At 35.5% G+C, this 18,920-nt stretch overlaps 2 protein-coding genes across 3 annotated transcripts; one reads left to right on the forward strand and one right to left on the reverse strand.

Annotated features, from left to right (window-relative positions):
- The first annotated feature begins 9,349 nt into the window (after window positions 1-9,349).
- Window positions 9,350-10,989, forward strand: LOC133996592 (nuclear receptor subfamily 0 group B member 2-like). Its single transcript, XM_062436198.1, has 2 exons — window positions 9,350-10,281; window positions 10,366-10,989. The coding sequence occupies exons 1-2, from the start codon at window positions 9,744-9,746 to the stop codon at window positions 10,605-10,607; spliced, it is 780 nt and encodes a 259-aa protein (XP_062292182.1). The 5' UTR covers window positions 9,350-9,743; the 3' UTR covers window positions 10,608-10,989.
- kdf1b (keratinocyte differentiation factor 1b) lies at window positions 10,870-18,167 on the reverse strand. Of its 2 annotated transcripts, none has more exons than XM_062436195.1 (4): window positions 18,006-18,167; window positions 16,119-17,059; window positions 15,181-15,267; window positions 10,870-13,395 (listed from the first exon to the last, which is right to left on the reverse strand). In XM_062436195.1, the coding sequence occupies exons 2-4, from the start codon at window positions 17,038-17,040 to the stop codon at window positions 13,301-13,303; spliced, it is 1,104 nt and encodes a 367-aa protein (XP_062292179.1). In that variant the 5' UTR covers window positions 17,041-17,059; window positions 18,006-18,167; the 3' UTR covers window positions 10,870-13,300. The 2 variants fall into 2 exon arrangements, with proteins under 2 accessions (XP_062292179.1, XP_062292180.1); XM_062436196.1 differs by having other exon boundaries at window positions 16,119-17,050; window positions 18,002-18,167.
- Between the last annotated feature and the right edge of the window lie 753 nt (window positions 18,168-18,920).

The raw sequence follows: 18,920 nt of genomic DNA on the forward strand, positions 1-18,920 counted from the left end.
GATTTTTCACAATAAAATTCCCCAAAAATATGCAAAAAGATTTTTTGTCTGAAATGACTGTTGTAGTATGATTATCAGGTGACCCTTGTTGTGTATCATGATTTTGGTCATCCTACACTGTATAATATTAACGCTATTGACGATTTTTCACAATAAAATTCCCCAAAAATATGCAAAAAGATTTTTTGTCTGAAATGACTGTTGTAGTATGATTATCAGGTGACCCTTGTTGTGTATCATGATTTTGGTCATCCTACACTGTATAATATTAACGCTATTGACGATTTTTCACAATCAAATTCCCCAAAAATGTACAATTTTTTCCACCCCTGAAATAACTGTTGTAGTATGATTATCAGGTGACCCTTGTTGTGTATCATGATTTTGGTCATCCTACACAGTATAATATTAGCGCTATTGACGATTTTTCACAATAAAATTCCCCAAAAATATGCAAAAAGATTTTTTTTCCTGAAATAACTGTTGTAGTATGATTATCAGGTGACCCTTGTTGTGTATCATGATTTTGGTCATCCTACACTCTTTAATATTAACGCTATTGACGATTTTTCACAATAAAATTCCCCAAAAATATGCAAAAAGATTTTTTGTCTGAAATGACTGTTGTAGTATGATTATCAGGTGACCCTTGTTGTGTATCATGATTTTGGTCATCCTACACTGTATAATATTAACGCTATTGACGATTTTTCACAATCAAATTCCCCAAAAATGTACAATTTTTTCCACCCCTGAAATAACTGTTGTAGTATGATTATCAGGTGACCCTTGTTGTGTATCATGATTTTGGTCATCCTACACAGTATAATATTAGCGCTATTGACGATTTTTCACAATAAAATTCCCCAAAAATATGCAAAAAGATTTTTTGTCTGAAATGACTGTTGTAGTATGATTATCAGGTGACCCTTGTTGTGTATCATGATTTTGGTCATCCTACACTGTATAATATTAACGCTATTGACGATTTTTCACAATAAAATTCCCCAAAAATATGCAAAAACATTTTTTTTCTGAAATGACTGTTGTAGTATGATTATCAGGTGACCCTTGTTGTGTGGAGTGAATTTGGTGAGACTACAGTGAATAATATTAACGCTATTGACGATATTTCAAAATAAAATTCCCCAAAAATATGCAAAGAGATTTCTTGTCTGAAATGACTGTTGTAGTATGATTATCAGGTGACCCTTGTTGTGTATCATGATTTTGGTCATCCTACACTGTATAATATTAACGCTATTGACGATTTTTCACAATAAAATTCCCCAAAAATATGCAAAAAGATTTCTTTTCTGAAATGACTGTTGTAGTATGATTATCAGGTGACCCTTGTTGTGTATCATGATTTTGGTCATCCTACACTGTATAATATTAACGCTATTGACGATTTTTCACAATCAAATTCCCTAAAAATATGCAAAAAGATTTTTTTCCTGAAATGACTGTTGTAGTATGATTATCGGGTGACCCTTGTTGTGTGGAGTGAATTTGGTGAGACTACAGTGAATAATATTAACGTATTGACGATATTTAAAAATAAAATTCCCCAAAAAATGCAATTTTTTTTTTCCTGAAATAACTGTTGTAGTATGATTATCAGGTGACCCTTGTTGTGTATCATGATTTTGGTCATCCTACACTGTATAATATTAACACTATTGATGATTTTTCACAATCTATTTATCAAAAAATATACAATTTTTTCCCCCCCTGAAATAACTGTTGTAGTATGATTATCGGGTGACCCTTGTTGTGTGGAGTGAATTTGGTGAGACTACACTGTATAATATTAACGCTATTGACGATTTTTCACAATAAAAGTCCCCAAAAATATGAAAAAAGATTTTTTGTCTGAAATGACTGTTGTAGTATGATTATCAGGTGACCCTTGTTGTGTATCATGATTTTGGTCATCCTACAATGTATAATATTAACGCTATTGACGATTTTTCACAATAACATTCCCCAAAAATATACAATTTTTTCCCCCCCTGAAATAACTGTTGTAGTATGATTATCAGGTGACCCTTGTTGTGTATCATGATTTTGGTCATCCTACACTATATAATATTAACGCTATTGACGATTTTTCACAATAAAATTCCCCAAAAATATGCAAAAAGATTTTGTGTCTGAAATGACTGTTGTAGTATGATTATCAGGTGACCCTTGTTGTGTATCATGATTTTGGTCATCCTACACTCTTTAATATTAACGCTATTGACGATTTTTCACAATAAAATTCCCCAAAAATATGCAAAAAGATTTTTTGTCTGAAATGACTGTTGTAGTATGATTATCGGGTGACCCTTGTTGTGTGGAGTGAATTTGTTGAGACTACAGTGAATAATATTAACGCTATGGACGATTTTTCACAATAAAATTCCCCAAAAATATGCAAAAAGATTTTTTGTCTGAAATGACTGTTGTAGTATGATTATCAGGTGACCCTTGTTGTGTATCATGATTTTGGTCATCCTACACTCTTTAATATTAACGCTATTGACGATTTTTCACAATAAAATTCCCCAAAAATATGCAAAAAGATTTTTTTCCACCTGAAATGACTGTTGTAGTATGATTATCGGGTGACCCTTGTTGTGTGGAGTGAATTTGGTGAGACTACAGTGAATAATATTAACGCTATTAACGATATTTCAAAATAAAATTGCCCAAAAATATGCAATTTTTTTTCCTGAAATAACTGTTGTAGTATGATTATCAGGTGACCCTTGTTGTGTATCATGATTTTGGTCATCCTACACTCTTTAATATTAACGCTATTGACGATTTTTCACAATAAAATTCCCCAAAAATATGCAAAAAGATTTTTTGTCTGAAATGACTGTTGTAGTATGATTATCAGGTGACCCTTGTTGTGTATCATGATTTTGGTCATCCTACACTGTATAATATTAACGCTATTGACGATTTTTCACAATAAAATTCCCCAAAAATATGCAAAAACATTTTTTTTCTGAAATAAATGTTGTAGTATGATTAACAGTTGACCCTTGTTGTGTGGAGTGAATTTGGTGAGACTACAGTGAATAATATTAACGGTATTGACGATATTTAAAAAATAAAATTCCCCAAAAATACGCAATTTTTTTCCACCTGAAATAACTGTTGTAGTATGATTATCAGGTGACCCTTGTTGTGTATCATGATTTTGGTCATCCTACACTGTATAATATTAACACTATTGATGATTTTTCACAATCAAATTCCTCAAAAATATGCAAAAAGATTTTTTGTCTGAAATGACTGTTGTAGTATGATTATCAGGTGACCCTTGTTGTGTATCATGATTTTGGTCATCCTACACTGTATAATATTAACGCTATTGACAATTTTTCACAGTAAAATTCCCCAAAAATATGCAAAAAGATATTTTTTCTGAAATAACTGTTGTAGTATGATTATCAGGTGACCCTTGTTGTGTGGAGTGAATTTGGTGAGACTACAGTGAATAATATTAACGCTATCGACGATATATCAAAATAAAATTACCCAAAAATACGCAATTTTTTTCCACCTGAAATAACTGTTGTAGTATGATTATCAGGTGACCCTTGTTGTGTATCATGATTTTGGTCATCCTACACTGTATAATATTAACACAATTGATGATTTTTCACAATCAAATTCCTCAAAAATATGCAAAAAGATTTTTTGTCTGAAATGACTGTTGTAGTATGATTATCAGGTGACCCTTGTTGTGTATCATGATTTTGGTCATCCTACACTGTATAATATTAACGCTATTGACGATTTTTCACAATAAAATTCCCCAAAAATATGCAAAAAGATTTTTTTCCACCTGAAATGACTGTTGTAGTATGATTATCGGGTGACCCTTGTTGTGTGGAGTGAATTTGGTGAGACTACAGTGAATAATATTAACGCTATTAACGATATTTCAAAATAAAATTGCCCAAAAATATGCAATTTTTTTTCCTGAAATAACTGTTGTAGTATGATTATCAGGTGACCCTTGTTGTGTATCATGATTTTGGTCATCCTACACTGTATAATATTAGCGCTATTGACGATTTTTCACAATCAAATTCCCCAAAAATGTACAATTTTTTCCACCCCTGAAATAACTGTTGTAGTATGATTATCAGGTGACCCTTGTTGTGTATCATGATTTTGGTCATCCTACACTGTATAATATTAACGCTATTGACGATTTTTCACAATAAAATTCCCCAAAAATATGCAAAAAGATTTTTTGTCTGAAATGACTGTTGTAATATGATAATCAGGTGACCCTTGTTGTGCGGAGTGAATTTGGTGAGACTACAGTTAATAATATTAACGCTATTGACGATATTTCAAAATAAAATTCCCCAAAAAATGCAATTTTTTTTTTCCTGAAATAACTGTTGTAGTATGATTATCAGGTGACCCTAGTTGTGTATCATGATTTTGGTCATCCTACACTGTATAATATTAACACTATTGATGATTTTTCACAATCAAATTATCAAAAAATATACAATTTTCCCCCCCCCTGAATTATGTGTTGTAGTATGATTATCAGGTGACCCTTGTTGTGTATCATGATTTTGGTCATCCTACACTGTATAATATTAACGCTATTGACGATTTTTTACAATAAAATTCCCCAAAAATGTGAAAAAAGATTTTTTTTCTGAAATGACTGTTGTAGTATGATTATCAGGTGACCCTCGTTGTGTATCATGATTTTGGTCATCCTACACTGTATAATATTAACGCTATTGATGATTTTTCACAATAAAATTCCCCAAAAATATGCAAAAAGATTTTTTTCCACCTGAAATGACTGTTGTAGTATGATTATCAGGTGACCCTTGTTGTGTGGAGTGAATTTGGTGAGACTACAGTGAATAATATTAACGCTATTAACGATATTTCAAAATAAAATTGCCCAAAAATATGCAATTTTTTTCCCTGAAATAACTGTTGTAGTATGATTATCAGGTGACCCTTGTTGTGTATCATGATTTTGGTAATCCTACACTGTATAATATTAACGCTATTGACGATTTTTCACAATCAAATTCCCCAAAAATATACAATTTCCCCCCCCCCCTGAAATAACTGTTGTAGTATGATTATCATGTGACCCTAGTTGTGTATCATGATTTTGGTCATCCTACACTGTATAATATTAACGCTATTGACGATTTTTCACAATAAAATTCCCCAAAAATATGCAAAAAGATTTTTTGTCTGAAATGACTGTTGTAGTAATATTATCAGGTGACCCTTGTTGTGTATCATGATTTTGGTCATCCTACACTGTATAATATTAACGCTATTGACGATTTTTCACAATAAAATTCCCCAAAAATATACAATTTTTTTTTTCCTGAAATAACTGTTGTAGTATGATTATCAGGTGACCCTTGTTGTGTATCATGATTTTGGTCATCCTACACTGTATAATATTAACGCTATTGAATATTTTTGAATATAAAAAATCACCAAAATTATACAATTTTTCCCCCCCTGAAATAACTGTTGTAGTATGATTATCAGGTGACCCCTTGTTGTGTGGAGTAAATTTGGTGAGACTACAGTGAATAATATTAACGCTATTGACGATTTTTCACAATAAAATTCCCCAAAAATCTGCAAAAAGATTTTTTTTCAGAAATAACTGTTGTAGTATGATTATCAGGTGACCCTTATTGTGTAGCATGATTTTGGTGAGTATACAGTATATAATATTGACGATATTGAATATTTTTGAATATAAAAAATCACCAAAATCATACAATTTTTCCCCCCCCTGAAATAACTGTTGTAGTATGATTATTAGGTCACCCTTGTTGTGTAGCATGATTTTGGTCATCCTACACTGTATAATATTAACGCTATTGACGATTTTTCACAATAAAATTCCCCAAAAATATGCAAAAAGATTTTTTTTCTGAAATATCTGTTGTAGTATGATTATCAGGTGACCCTTGTTGTGTGGAGTGAATTTGGTGAGACTACAGTGAATAAAAGTGGAGATATTGAATATTTTTCGTTTTGGTACTGCACTTTGTAGACGGTCCCTAAGCGCTCGCCTCTCCGCCCGCAGCGCATAGAGAACAATATATTTCCTGCAGCCTGGATGACGACTCGTTTTGGCGAAAATTTGTTTGTAGTCAATAGTCTACCTTACCACGATAGGAAAGAGGCATTTTTTATGTTTTAACAATCTTTCGTTTGGGAGCTATTGATCGCTGAAATTCGAATCTGCCAATCTCTTTCTAACTTTACCAAAGTCTGTCACACTGGCATGCCATCATCTGTTGGTGTTTTGAGGACAGCATGAAAAGCACATTTTTAAAGTTTTGAACATCATGAAATGTCAGCTAAAGTTGTGACCACACTTTCAAGCATGAATACCCTAATGGCTACTCTTGTAGCTGTAACAACAAGTTAGCGAACATGAATTAACACAATACCAACCAGTCAGAAGAAAAAATGCCTGTCCTGTTTGAATGGTACTTGCACAGACAAGCTAGCGGCTAGCATCAGTTAGCCGCTAGCTTTCGCTAATGACTGTTAAGCTGTTTGTGTTTAAATGTTGAAAATGTGTAGGTCGCCCTCTCCATTAATATACAACGTACTGCACAACACTACTATTAATTAAACGAATGTATGATTTTAACTTAATTAAATTAAAGGTTGGTTAAAACTTACCTGCGTGGAGTCCAGCTAAAGGAGTGTCCAAATAAAGGAGCTTATCAATTTGTTTACAGATTTAAAAACGGATGCGTGTAGGTAACACGGGAGTGACTGAAACAGATAATTGAACCGTGGCAGTACGTTTATTTTTATAACATTAATTCTTCCGAGGAATGAAATAGGGATTTGATTCCAGTATTCCAATTCTTCTTTAACCTTTTGGAGTAATTTGACATCATTTAGATTAAATAAATATTTGAGTTTATGTGATACAGTCACCCCCAGACATTTTACCCCCACTTTTTTTTATTAAAAGCCTGGGTGAAATATTGTCAGCCTCTCAGTTCTTTCTCTCGTCTTTCTCTCGTCTTTCTTTTCTTTGTTTTTAGTTTTTGGAACCATGCTTGTATTTTATGAAGCTGTTGGGACATTGTGGTCAACTAGCTCCTCCTTACTCGCAATTCACTGTTAACAATTACCACACCTGGTTTGGATGCAGGACTGAACCATTTCATGTAAACAGAGGGGGGTGTTTGGGCAATATAGAAGCTTTAATACAAGAAAAATAAAGCATTAGTTTAATGAGTATATTGTAAATAAAATATTCTATAAATGTCTATTAATGATGATAAGTTAATAAAAAATGAACTTGTATTCTAATATTTTTTAGGGCCCCTGTCAGTCACAGGCCTTAGAATCGTCCTAAGTCCTTTCTACACTTACGGAAAATTGAAACTGAAAGCCAGTGACACTGAAAAAAAACTTTCATTTAAGAAAGACAGACATGAAAAAGAAAAAAAACTGCATATCAATTTATATATATATATATATATATATATATATATATATATATATATATATATATATATATATATATATATATATATATATATATATATATATAAAGTCTTCATAATGTAAAAATATCACAAAAATTAATTAATTAGTTTTTGTTAATGTCTGTGTTTTATTTTCAGTTAAACTTTTTTCAGCATTAATACAACTTTTTCTAGTAGTGTCTAATGTTTCATTATTTGGTTCAGATTTTGTTTTCAATGCCACATTTTATTTTCAGTGCCAAAATCTTACTGTTGATGTTCTGACTAAATTTAAATGACTTTTCATATTATTATGTAACATTAACAATGTCCAGTTTGAAGACCCAAACAAAATACTGCATGTCACCAAATAATCTGTAACTAAATTAGCAACTGCATACTTTCAAATCTGCATTCTGAGATTTTAAAGCGTCTTTATAATAATGACCTATTCTCATTGCAAGACTATATCTCTACCTGTCTATTTTTTAATATACATTTTATAATATAGTAACATTATGTGTTAGTCACAAGTGAACAGCACTACTGATAAAAGCTGCTGATTTTTTCATTGACACTGGTTATCCAGTTTAAAGATTCAGTCTTCGTTTGTACATGTACTGCAAACAGTCTGGCATACATGATAACATGACTCACCACTGTCAGCAAAGATTAACCAATACATAATCAGGAAACAGAAAACAAAACAACAAGAGAAGAGTCAATGATTCAGCTACATTGGCACACAACCACAAATCGGATCCAAACTCTGCATGAAATTTGTTAATAAAATCAACACGGCTCTGAAAAATCTCTGCGCTTCTGTGTTTGTCGTGTGTGTGTGTCAAGTATTGGTCATGTTGTGGGGACATGAATCTGTTCACACATTAACATTGTGGGGACTCGCCTAACTTTTGGGAACAAAAAGCAAGTCCCCCTAACGTAGATTGGTGAATTTTAGGACGAAGACTTAAGATTAAGGTAAGAGTTTGGGTTAGGCAAGGAGTGGTAGTGGTTGCAGTTAGGGATGAATGTATGTCCATGTTATGTCCCCTAAAGTAATGTGTGCTGTGTATGTGAGTGTGTGTGTGACCTGCCCCTGCTGAGTCATTACTTTCCACAATCATTTCCTGCTTCTAGCCTGTATAATCATTATTAACAGTGAATGTTTCAAGTCAATTACATTCAGGCATTCAGATGACTCATTTAAGTAAAAGCTGCAGAACCACAGTGTAAATATAATAAAAGTATTATCAGAAACGTATTATAATTAATTGTCAGTATTAGTTTCATATAGACATTTTTCATTTGTACAGTATACTCAGCTGTAATCATTCCTCTTGTTCATACTGACTAATAAAAGATTCCCTTCAAATGTGCAATCCAATCTGTCCACACAGTCATTTAAAAGTAGATGTGAAGCTTATATGAAGCTTCAGCAGTCTGAGTTAGTCATATCAAGTGGATATCTGACACATTTACAGTCTTTTTAGCATCAAATTCCCTCTTTGTGTTTCCCTGTTGAGCTGTGGTGGAAGTATAGTAACAAAAAGAGGGACTATGACACTAAAAAGACTAACAGAAAAAGATCAGTATCATGGTCAGTAAAAATTAAGGAATGGAAATGAGTGAAATGTATTAGAAAGTTATGATTTTTGAAGAGAAATAAGCACAAAGATGTGTATCTTAATATGTTTAAGATGCATATAAGAAACTATTTAATCAGAACAGTTTGATAAACCTGATAATATAATTTGTGCAAATGAAGTACAACCAACACATTTAGGAACTTCTAAAACTAGGGGCACAGTTGTAAAATCTTTAAAACGGGTAAAAATATATATCATTGCATGCTTTCATGCATTTTTGAAGTGTAAGTGGGGCACAGGTCAGGCAGCAGCCTGTGTGTTGACCCCATCAGTCCTTGATAGACTGGTACAGACATGATAAATGTCATTCACCCCGCCAGCTTCTGTATTTCTCTTCCCAGTGCAGCTGATTAGTTTAACTAGTCTTATCGCCTCCACATGGAGAACCCAGCTCTGTCTATATGGGAAGTCCAGGGTCACTGTTTTTTCTCCATGCACAGGCTTAAAAAAGGGGGGTCAAGGCTGAATAGGTGACATCCTGGATAAATACAGCTGGAGCTTGTGGAGTTGCGTGACACTATTCATGCTTTCTGGAGCCATATGTTTCGTTGTTAACCATATTTGACGGACGCCTACTATGTTTCCTCTGGAAGAGAAGAGTACGAACAACACTTGTTCAGGTTACTGGGATCAGCATCCGCACACCATCCTTTACAACATCTTGAGCTGCAGGAACAGTGGCTACCCCAAACACTTAAACAGCACAGTGCACAGCTGTCACTGTGAGCAGAAGAGGGCAGTTTACCTGAAGGACCCCCACGCTACCTGCCAAGTTGCCTCCAGTGTTCTGGTAAAAACTATTTGCTTCATGAGAAGTCTCCCATCTTTTAGTCAGCTTCCATCAGGAGATCAATTATCCTTATTAAGACAATGCTGGGTTCCTCTTTTTGTTCTGGGTCTTGCACAAGAAAAGATGGTATTTGAAATAACAGATATGCCAAATTCAAGTATCCTTAGACAGATTTTGCTTGGGTCAGGACTCACTGAAAAGGAGGCCAAACAACCAACTTTTGCTGGAGTCCACAATTTGAGAACTTGCCTGCATCACGTGTGGAATCTGGATCTCAGTCCAAAGGAATATGCTTACCTGAAGGGTACTATGTTGTTTAACCCAGGTAAAACATTTTGAATTTGAATACCTACACTTATTAATTTGTTGGACATGAGCTTAATTGGAACCTTTTCTTCATCTACCACAGCTGCCGAAGGTTTAAGCGCCTCGTTGTTTGTCGAAGGCCTCCAACAGGAGGCTCAGAGAGCTCTCCAAGAAGTCATCCACCACCTGAACCCAAAGGACAACGGCCGCTTCAGCCACATCCTCCAAGCTGCCTCTGCCATTCAGACTGTCAGCCACAGCTTGGTCACAGAGCTCTTCTTCAAACCAGTTATTGGCAACACAAATATGTTACATTTGTTAACAGAGATGTTATTTTTAAAGTAAGATCCCCATGAGGAAGACTTCTATGAGTGAGTGTTGTAATATTGAGTTTTATACAGTGTAACTATGATGAAATAAATAAACTTAACATCGTCTTTAGCTTGATTAAGTCTTAATCAAATTAATTCTAATACTATGTCTAATATTCTAAGTGTCCTTAAGGAAGGGTAATTGAAGCAGCAGCAAGGCCAGACCTTAAAATATTGGAATTTTGGCTCCCTCATGTGGCTATATGTGGCAAAAGCAAGAAAAAAAAGGCAAACAATACCTCTTTTGTTTTACTTTATTCATGATTTTTTTACATTGAGATCACTTTTTAAAGATGTGTTACTGTATCTGCCAACACACTTTGCTGAAAATATAAACTACCATATATTTCTATTGATGCAAGACCCAAAAATTGTACCTTGATTTTTTAGGGAAACTTCTTCTGAGAAAGTATAATACGTAAATGAAAACATAATGATGTAATAATCAGACAATTTGACGAGTTCAGTGAAATAAGAAATACAGTTACAGACACATTCATTACTTCCTAAATTGTCATGTGTTTTTGTTTTGTTTTGTTTTTTCTTCTTAGTTTAAACCAGAACAACAAGTTTCACACCATTTCATTCCATTACACCCTGGTGTTGAAACAAAATTCCTGACACACTAAACTGAAACCACGGCGTTATGTTTATTAGAGTATCTCATAGTATTTACCTCAAGTCAGAAAAGTAGTTCATTCATTGCGTTAAAACCAATATACTGTGTATTACATAAGGCACAAGAGGTTGGATCACGGGTAACAAGAACAAACACCGAAGGTCATCTGGACAGTCACATTGTACATTTAGCTACCTGAGTGTATTAACTGACTACAATAGGCTCTACAACCTATGGTAACCATAAGCTAGTGTTGATAAGAAGAGCACAGAGCTGAATGAATTCCACTGAGTCAGCTGGCAAAATTCCCACCAGGAGCAAATACAGCCAACATTTTGGAAAGAAAACAGACATTAACTTCATGAGTCGGCATGTGATAACATCACCAACAAGTGATTTACAATATATTACACTGCTCATCTAGCTACAATAAATCATCTTCAATAGAATATTTACAATGTAAATTTGAGTTATAGAGTATTACATGGCCACAGAATGAATTCCAACACCTGTTAACTTCATGTTATGACAGCAGTGATCTGCTTTTTCCACATCGTATGACACCTAAATCAAGTCACAAGAGAAAAAAAAATCCTTAGCTTTTTTTGGGAGCTTTAAACCCTATCTCTCAGTCTTCCTCACCAGAAGAACACATGCTATCATAATTATTAGAGTATATAAATGACTATATACTACAAGAACAGCTACAATGTGGAGCCTCTGGAGATGCACAATTGAATGAAAAGTCCAAGATCTCGGAGTGAACAGTTATGTTCAGGTACATACTAGTAATAGACAAGTGTAATGGTGTCCCTTTGAAGACAAAATCCACATCATCTTTTATGGCTCATTATACGATCATTTAAAAGCTACACTTTATTGTAAAATGTCCTTAATACCTAAATAGACGATTACAAACTAGAGCTTTCTTTAAGGAAGAGAACCAGCTTTTATTTGTACAGCTTGGGACAGAAATGTTAAGTTTCCATTTTAATTTTATATGGCAAAAGTTATGTTATTGTTTAAAAATGTTTAACCACTGCAATATCATTGTTTTATAAGTCCATGTGGGCTAACTATATTATAGACAGTATATATGTATGTGTAATATACAATGTATGTGTATATGTAAATCATAGTTATATCTAGATTAGAAGATGTTAAAACATATCTTCATTCCACTGAGGAAGGTTGTGAGATGAAGCTCCAAGCAAAAAGCTAATAAGTGGACCTTAAGTTACGATTTTTTTTCCCGGTAAAACTTTCCATGGACAAGCGAGAACTTGGTGGTTTTGTCACATTTAAAGATTTAAAACCCGGCCTGATAGTCAACCTGAATTGCCATTTTGTTTCACTTCATTCGTTCTATATGAATCTCTTGTTGAATCGGAGGTGTGGGTCACATAAAAATGTAAGAAACGTAAAATGTCCAACCAACCAAGTTCATCATTTTAACGTCTTTGAACTTCCATATAAAACTGCTCTTCTTCATTATGTCACACTATTGTCCTCGAGAGCCTTTATCATCAACTGGAAATCTGTCAAATTATCAAAACTACCATTTCTGATAACTAATCATAGATTACAAACTGCAAATGTGATAGCTTAAAATAGTTTAAAATCAAAACCCAAATGTCCTTTGCACAATAACACTACAATAATCCGACCATCAAAAATGAGGGTCAGGTTTCATGCAGATAACTTAGTTCTCCTTCAAGGACAAGGGGACGGTTAATCATATTTAAGATATAACAATATTTAAGAATCATCAAGAGCTACAGGTGATATCTGCAATCCTTCAAATATACACAGAATATTTATCAAACCATAAATATCTACACACAGAGTCCTGAGTTCACTGGAGTCCTTCAGACAATGTGACTGTTCACATTTTTTACCCCCACACAGCAAAACCTTGGTCTCTACAAAGAGCTTTGGCTGAGCCAGAGACTCCTGTGCAAGTGGTGTCCCCTTTCAACGTCTCGTATGTGACCTTGTGGACGCGGTATGACAAAATTCAAGTGTAGATCGTCGGCACGGAGCGCGAATCATGTTCTCACAGAAGTGCGAATTAGTGGGACACCTGAAGAATTAGTCTCGGTGTTAGAGGGCGAGTAGGCTGTTGGAGAACTAGAAGTGTTTCCTATAGGAAAAAAGAGACATAGTAGTTAAACAGCATATTGTTATTAATCTCACTGCCTTCCCTATTTATTCTGAAATATTTTTGATTCTATTCATGATCTACAATTTTCAGCACTAGCATTTACTTTCTGCACATTCGGTAATTACCTCTCTATATCATACTTTTCCTAGTCTTACATGCAAAATTCAAATTGCCTTCACAGGAAATGATGCAGTCTGTAATCCAGCGTCACTGTTTTTAATTTTATCTAATTGAAATCAGCCTCACTGTATACTGAACACTCTCCTACAGCTGTATCAGAGCTGTATTAAGTTACCACTAATACAAACCTAACATTTCTTACTACTGCCTCGCATTAAAAGTACTCGACTCAGAGTGGTTTTACTGTGATGCAATGAAAACAAAAATACATTTTTTTGACAGTGGATCAATTTGAAAAGAGTAGAGTAGTGAGTGATAGAACATGAAGGAGCAGCCACCTTGGGTCTTGTAGTATTACACTGTAATTACTGTTAGCATCAGTATGAAAAGGTGTCATCAAACCAACTAGGGCTGAAATCTTAGGGATTATAATTTATTACAATATTTAATAGCCAGGCAAATGCACATAACACCTTTTCAGAATGCATTCTATATAAAACAGAGCAATATTTCGCTATTCTCATTAGACATATATAGACATACAGAACCTAGAAATTATCTTTTTTTTTCAATCTCAGATTATTTCCATCTTCATTCACTGTAAAAGAAAACACTGGAGTCCAGTCAGTACAGCAGTATGTGAAACCTGTTGTACTGGACCTCTCCGCTGTAGCTTACTGATAAAAAAACTATTTACATTCAAATCTGTTACTGGTGCAGCCCTGAGCGCCAATGCACCAGGCGGAGTATGAATTTTAACAGTACCTTTGTGGAGGAAGTATCTGAAAGTTAGTCTGCATATGAATATTAGTCACCTTACTCACAAAGCCTGCTGTTGTTTGGCTTGTTTCCCCATACTAGATATGTTTGACGCTGTTAATCTGAGCAAATTCCAGCGACGGTTTACAAGAAAGAGGATCAAGACAAGTACAGTCTTTGTGTAGTTAAAAAAGGCGTTTATGGCAACATTAAAAAACTGACTTATAAAAGAGACATCCCATAGTGTCAATCAAACTGCACTATACATGCTCACAGCAGTGTAAATGTAGTCTTAGTGCTGGAACTATTAAACGTTCCTCTTACATGCCACTTCTGCTATTTTGTCTATCTTTCATAGATGCGTTACAGAATGTTGTGCAGTATAAAATCATGTTGCATTGTTAGTTGTGGTTACACAAAATCAAACAACAGTAATCAATCACTTGCACGGAGCCGTTGATGCTATGAAGGACACAGAACTAAATGTTTTCTTAGGAATTTAAGGGTTTTAGCAACGTGGGTGTGAGGACTTTACAGTCAGCTATTTAAAAAAACGTACACAGTGATTTTATAGGCTGATTCAAGTACTTTTAGACTCATTATATGTACATTTGAAATAATCAGATGTTACAAGATGGAACAGAACATAATTTATAAGAAAGTTAAACCAAATGCTCCATCCAACAGTGTTGTCAAATACATCCACAATACACTTTCCCTGTAATAACAGTCATGTGTAACCTAAATTGTTTTCCTGTTATGGAAGACAAAACATGCAATTTTTTCAATGGGAGGAAAAAAAGTGAATGACACACTCTTCAAGTTGTAACAGTATCCTGTTTGTGTGTGGTAACATGACACAATGGATTAAGATCAGTCACTCACCTCCATTGTTCCTCCACATGTCTCTGGCACACTTGTCAGAGGAGGTCAGTTCAGATATTTGGATGTTTGGATTAGATTTGTAGTCATCTGGAGGAAAACAGAAAACAAAAGTGATTCCCTTGTTGGCAGAAAAATATTTTGGTGTTAAGGTGGATCTTATTTATTTATTTATTTATGTTTTTGATGCTAGCATTCTTTTGGAGTAAAACTGCAGTTCGGAATTTTGCATTTACATGAACGACTTCTCAAATTAGTTCAACCAATGCTGATTAAGGCCGTGATCACACATAGCGCATTTTGCAGGTTGCTTTTTTTGTTGAAGCTTACAATTTAAAAAAAAAGGAGTAGCAAACAATTTTTTTTTTAAATTGCTGCTAGGCAACCACCAAATCACCTGTCCTTAGTGTAACCATTATTTTTCTGTGAAGTCAACTCACAGATCAGTACCTTTTTATTTTTAAGATAGTTATTGATCTTGGTAACCACGGTTGGTAAAGCATGTAATTCCAGGTAAACAGCTGCCACTTGTTTGTCCTCCCTGACCATGTTCGCTACCACCAGAGTAGGCCTTAAAATGCAAATGACGTTGGCTGCTTTTTTGCTTTTTTTCTCAAAATGTGAGGTGCATAGAGTGGCTCAGAAAAGCACTGAGCAAAAAGCCTCAATCTAATTGGAAACAATTTTAAAAAAGCCGGCCCTGGCCATGTTTTTTCAGCCAGCAATGATTTGCCGAAGTGACAGCTGCCAAAAGAGCATGTGCACCAGAAACTTTCGCCAACTGAGCCACCTAACTTCAAGTTTAGCCCTCTGCTAACATGATGGATAAAATAATGTAATCATGCAGCTCTTCTAGAATTTCCAAATGTCATCAGACTAAATGTAGCAAATTCTGATGGGAAAACTAATCATTTTGCAAGGCTGGGATGCTCAAAACTTACTGTTGTTGCTGAACATGAATGAATCGCTCTCCCTCATCGTCTCATTCCCGCTGTCCGACATTGTCCTCTCCGTCCTGGGGGTACGCGGCCTTCTCTTCGCGCTCTTTCGCGTGCTGATGCGGATGATGCCGCGCACCAGCCGACACTCTGCCTCCTGCTCGTCCATTTTGTGCTCCTCTGCCAACGAGTTGATGAGATGGTCGATGGCCTTGCTCTTCTTCAGGAACACAGAGTCCGTGGTGCACCTGGCCAACTCTTCGATCTGATATTCAGAGTAGAGCTCGAGAAGCTTCTTGGTAATCAGAGAGTCCACGTTCTCGTCACCTTCCTCCCAGTCATCGAACCTCATGGACTCCTGCAGGGACAGATGGCTGGGCTGTGTTTGAATGCTGGACAAATGCACATATTTGCTTTCAACCTCCAAATACTCTCTTGGACTGTCCACTTTGACTCCGGCGATGCGGACGTCCCCTAGCCAGTCCGTGCCGTCCTCTTCTTTGTTGTCTCCCTGGTTCACAGCTTGGAGGCTCACCTTCTCCGGTTCGTCTGGGGAGCTCTCGTTTGGCGCCAGGCACGGAGCGAGGACGGAACGCTGGCAGACCCTGTAGAGGCCGCACGTCAGCACGCTGCAGATAAAGGTCCTGCAGTTCTTTGGAGAAGCACAGGGATTGCAGGTTTGTGTCGAGGAGGAAGGGTCAGCTGAACCGGGAATGAAGCCAATGGTCTCAGACTCCTTCCCATTTGCATCCTTCAGGTGAGCTTTGTGGACTGACTTTGGCTCTAGGGTGTATGGCAAGTCTTCAACTGGGTCCACACAGCGCTCCTCATACGACGATCTCTGGCTGCTGCTCCGGCTGGGTCCATACCTGTTGCTGCCAGGCCCTGAGCTGCGTTTCAGACTGCCAGTACTGCCGGCGGACATGACTTAGTGGCTCCAAGGTCTGGACAGGATGATAGAAAATGAGGTGAATTGAGGTGTAACTAAATGATAAGGAAATGTTGACATGGCGTCACTAAATAACACACTTGTTATCAATTCAATGTGTCAGGGTAAAACCTAAAAGCACTTGTAGCGACCTGAGGGCATCTTTCGTCAAAACAAATGTGAAACTTCTATCCCCAGGTGGCAGGTAAAGTGACCCAACTGGTTCTCTTGAGGATGTGTAAGCACACAGTTCAACACAATTAACTACTGACATATCAAATTACTGTATGATGTCATGGGGATTTCTAACATTAAACTGAAACGTTTAATTGGATACAGCAGGTACTTATGACATGAAGACAAAAACATTTATACAAGGTTAAAATAATAAACCCTTTAATCCACAATTGCTGCATTTAAACCCATCTCCTGTGGTGAATCAAGACAAACCAAACTTCAATAGTAAATATAGAAATGTATTGTTTCCTTGCTTACAGGATAAGGTTGATAACACCCTGAGCATAACCAACCACTTCTCATGAATCTGATTTTTACCCTTTTCAGTTCCGCATATGTTAAAACAAACAATATAGATAGTAAAAGTTCCGAATTGAAGATTTAAAAACAAATTCGTTTTCTTCGATTATGTGATATGCTATTAAAAAGAGCTTTAAAGCGCAAATTTTTCAAACAGGGTCCTGCGTTAAGTGCCATGACAGCATGTATTAGGTTGTTTACAGTAAACTTACACAAGCTAAAGAACAAACTGAATACTTAATACTTTAAATATGATCAAGATGTTTTCTATCACATTTAACCACTATAACCACTATAACCATTAACCACAATAGGCCACACTCGCTTCCATGTATTACAATTATTTTCACTTTCATGGCGGCTTGTCATTGCTGTTCTTTTCCTCCATTAGAGGACTAACGAATTTTTCCTTAAACATTACTCACAGTGTTACACGGCGCGTCCACCAGCTGACTCCCAAATCAACGCTGTCCTGTCCACCACTCATTCAACATGTCTGTTTTTAATCCATTTTCATCGTTCTCTCTACTGGCTGCACCCCAAAACTCCAGTTTAAGTAAAGTTTTCGACCAAATCCGTGTAGGCTACCTGAGCGTCAAGGTGGAGCAGGCGCACCAGGTGCCTAGACCAAGGTTGGACTTCCGGTGAGGAAGTACAAAAATAAAACGCAAAGTGTTTCTCTCAGAATTACCCACCCAAGTGGTAATAATAACACACACCATAAAAGTATCTAAATCACGTAGTAATTAATCAAGAAGCCCACAGTAAAGTTTCATAGGCTACTGAAATCGAATACATCATTTTAGATTAAAAAAAAATCAGGCCTTAAAAAGCCCATTCACTGTTTTGATGGACTAATGTGCCACCATAAAACAAACAAACAAACAAACAAACAAACAGAAACACTCAATTAATCATAAGCACCAGCACATTAAATGCAAGCACCACTTTTTAAGGTAAAATAGACGCAATTCATCCTTTAAATCTCAGATTTTGCTTTTATTTCTTACTTGAAATTAGTCAGCTTGGATTCTTGAAACAGCAAAAACATATCAATTAATTTATTCATTATTTAAATTGAATTGAATTTATTAAAGAACTTAAATGTAACCCTTTTATTTTGTAATAATTTCCGGATATAGTCTAACGATGTTTCCTGACAAACTTTCGTCAATAGTTACCGGAAGTTATATCATTTTGCAACTTTGTATTATCAAATTGTGGATGTTTGACATTTATTGTTATTGAATTAAGAGAAGTAGAAGTATTCTTATGAATTATGTGGCCGTTTTTTGTCATGAGTGAATAATAAGATGTAAAGTTTTCATGCAGCTTTTATT

This window comes from Scomber scombrus, chromosome 16 (assembly GCF_963691925.1).
Source record: "Scomber scombrus chromosome 16, fScoSco1.1, whole genome shotgun sequence".
In the NCBI taxonomy this organism is placed as follows: Eukaryota; Metazoa; Chordata; class Actinopteri; order Scombriformes; family Scombridae; genus Scomber; species Scomber scombrus.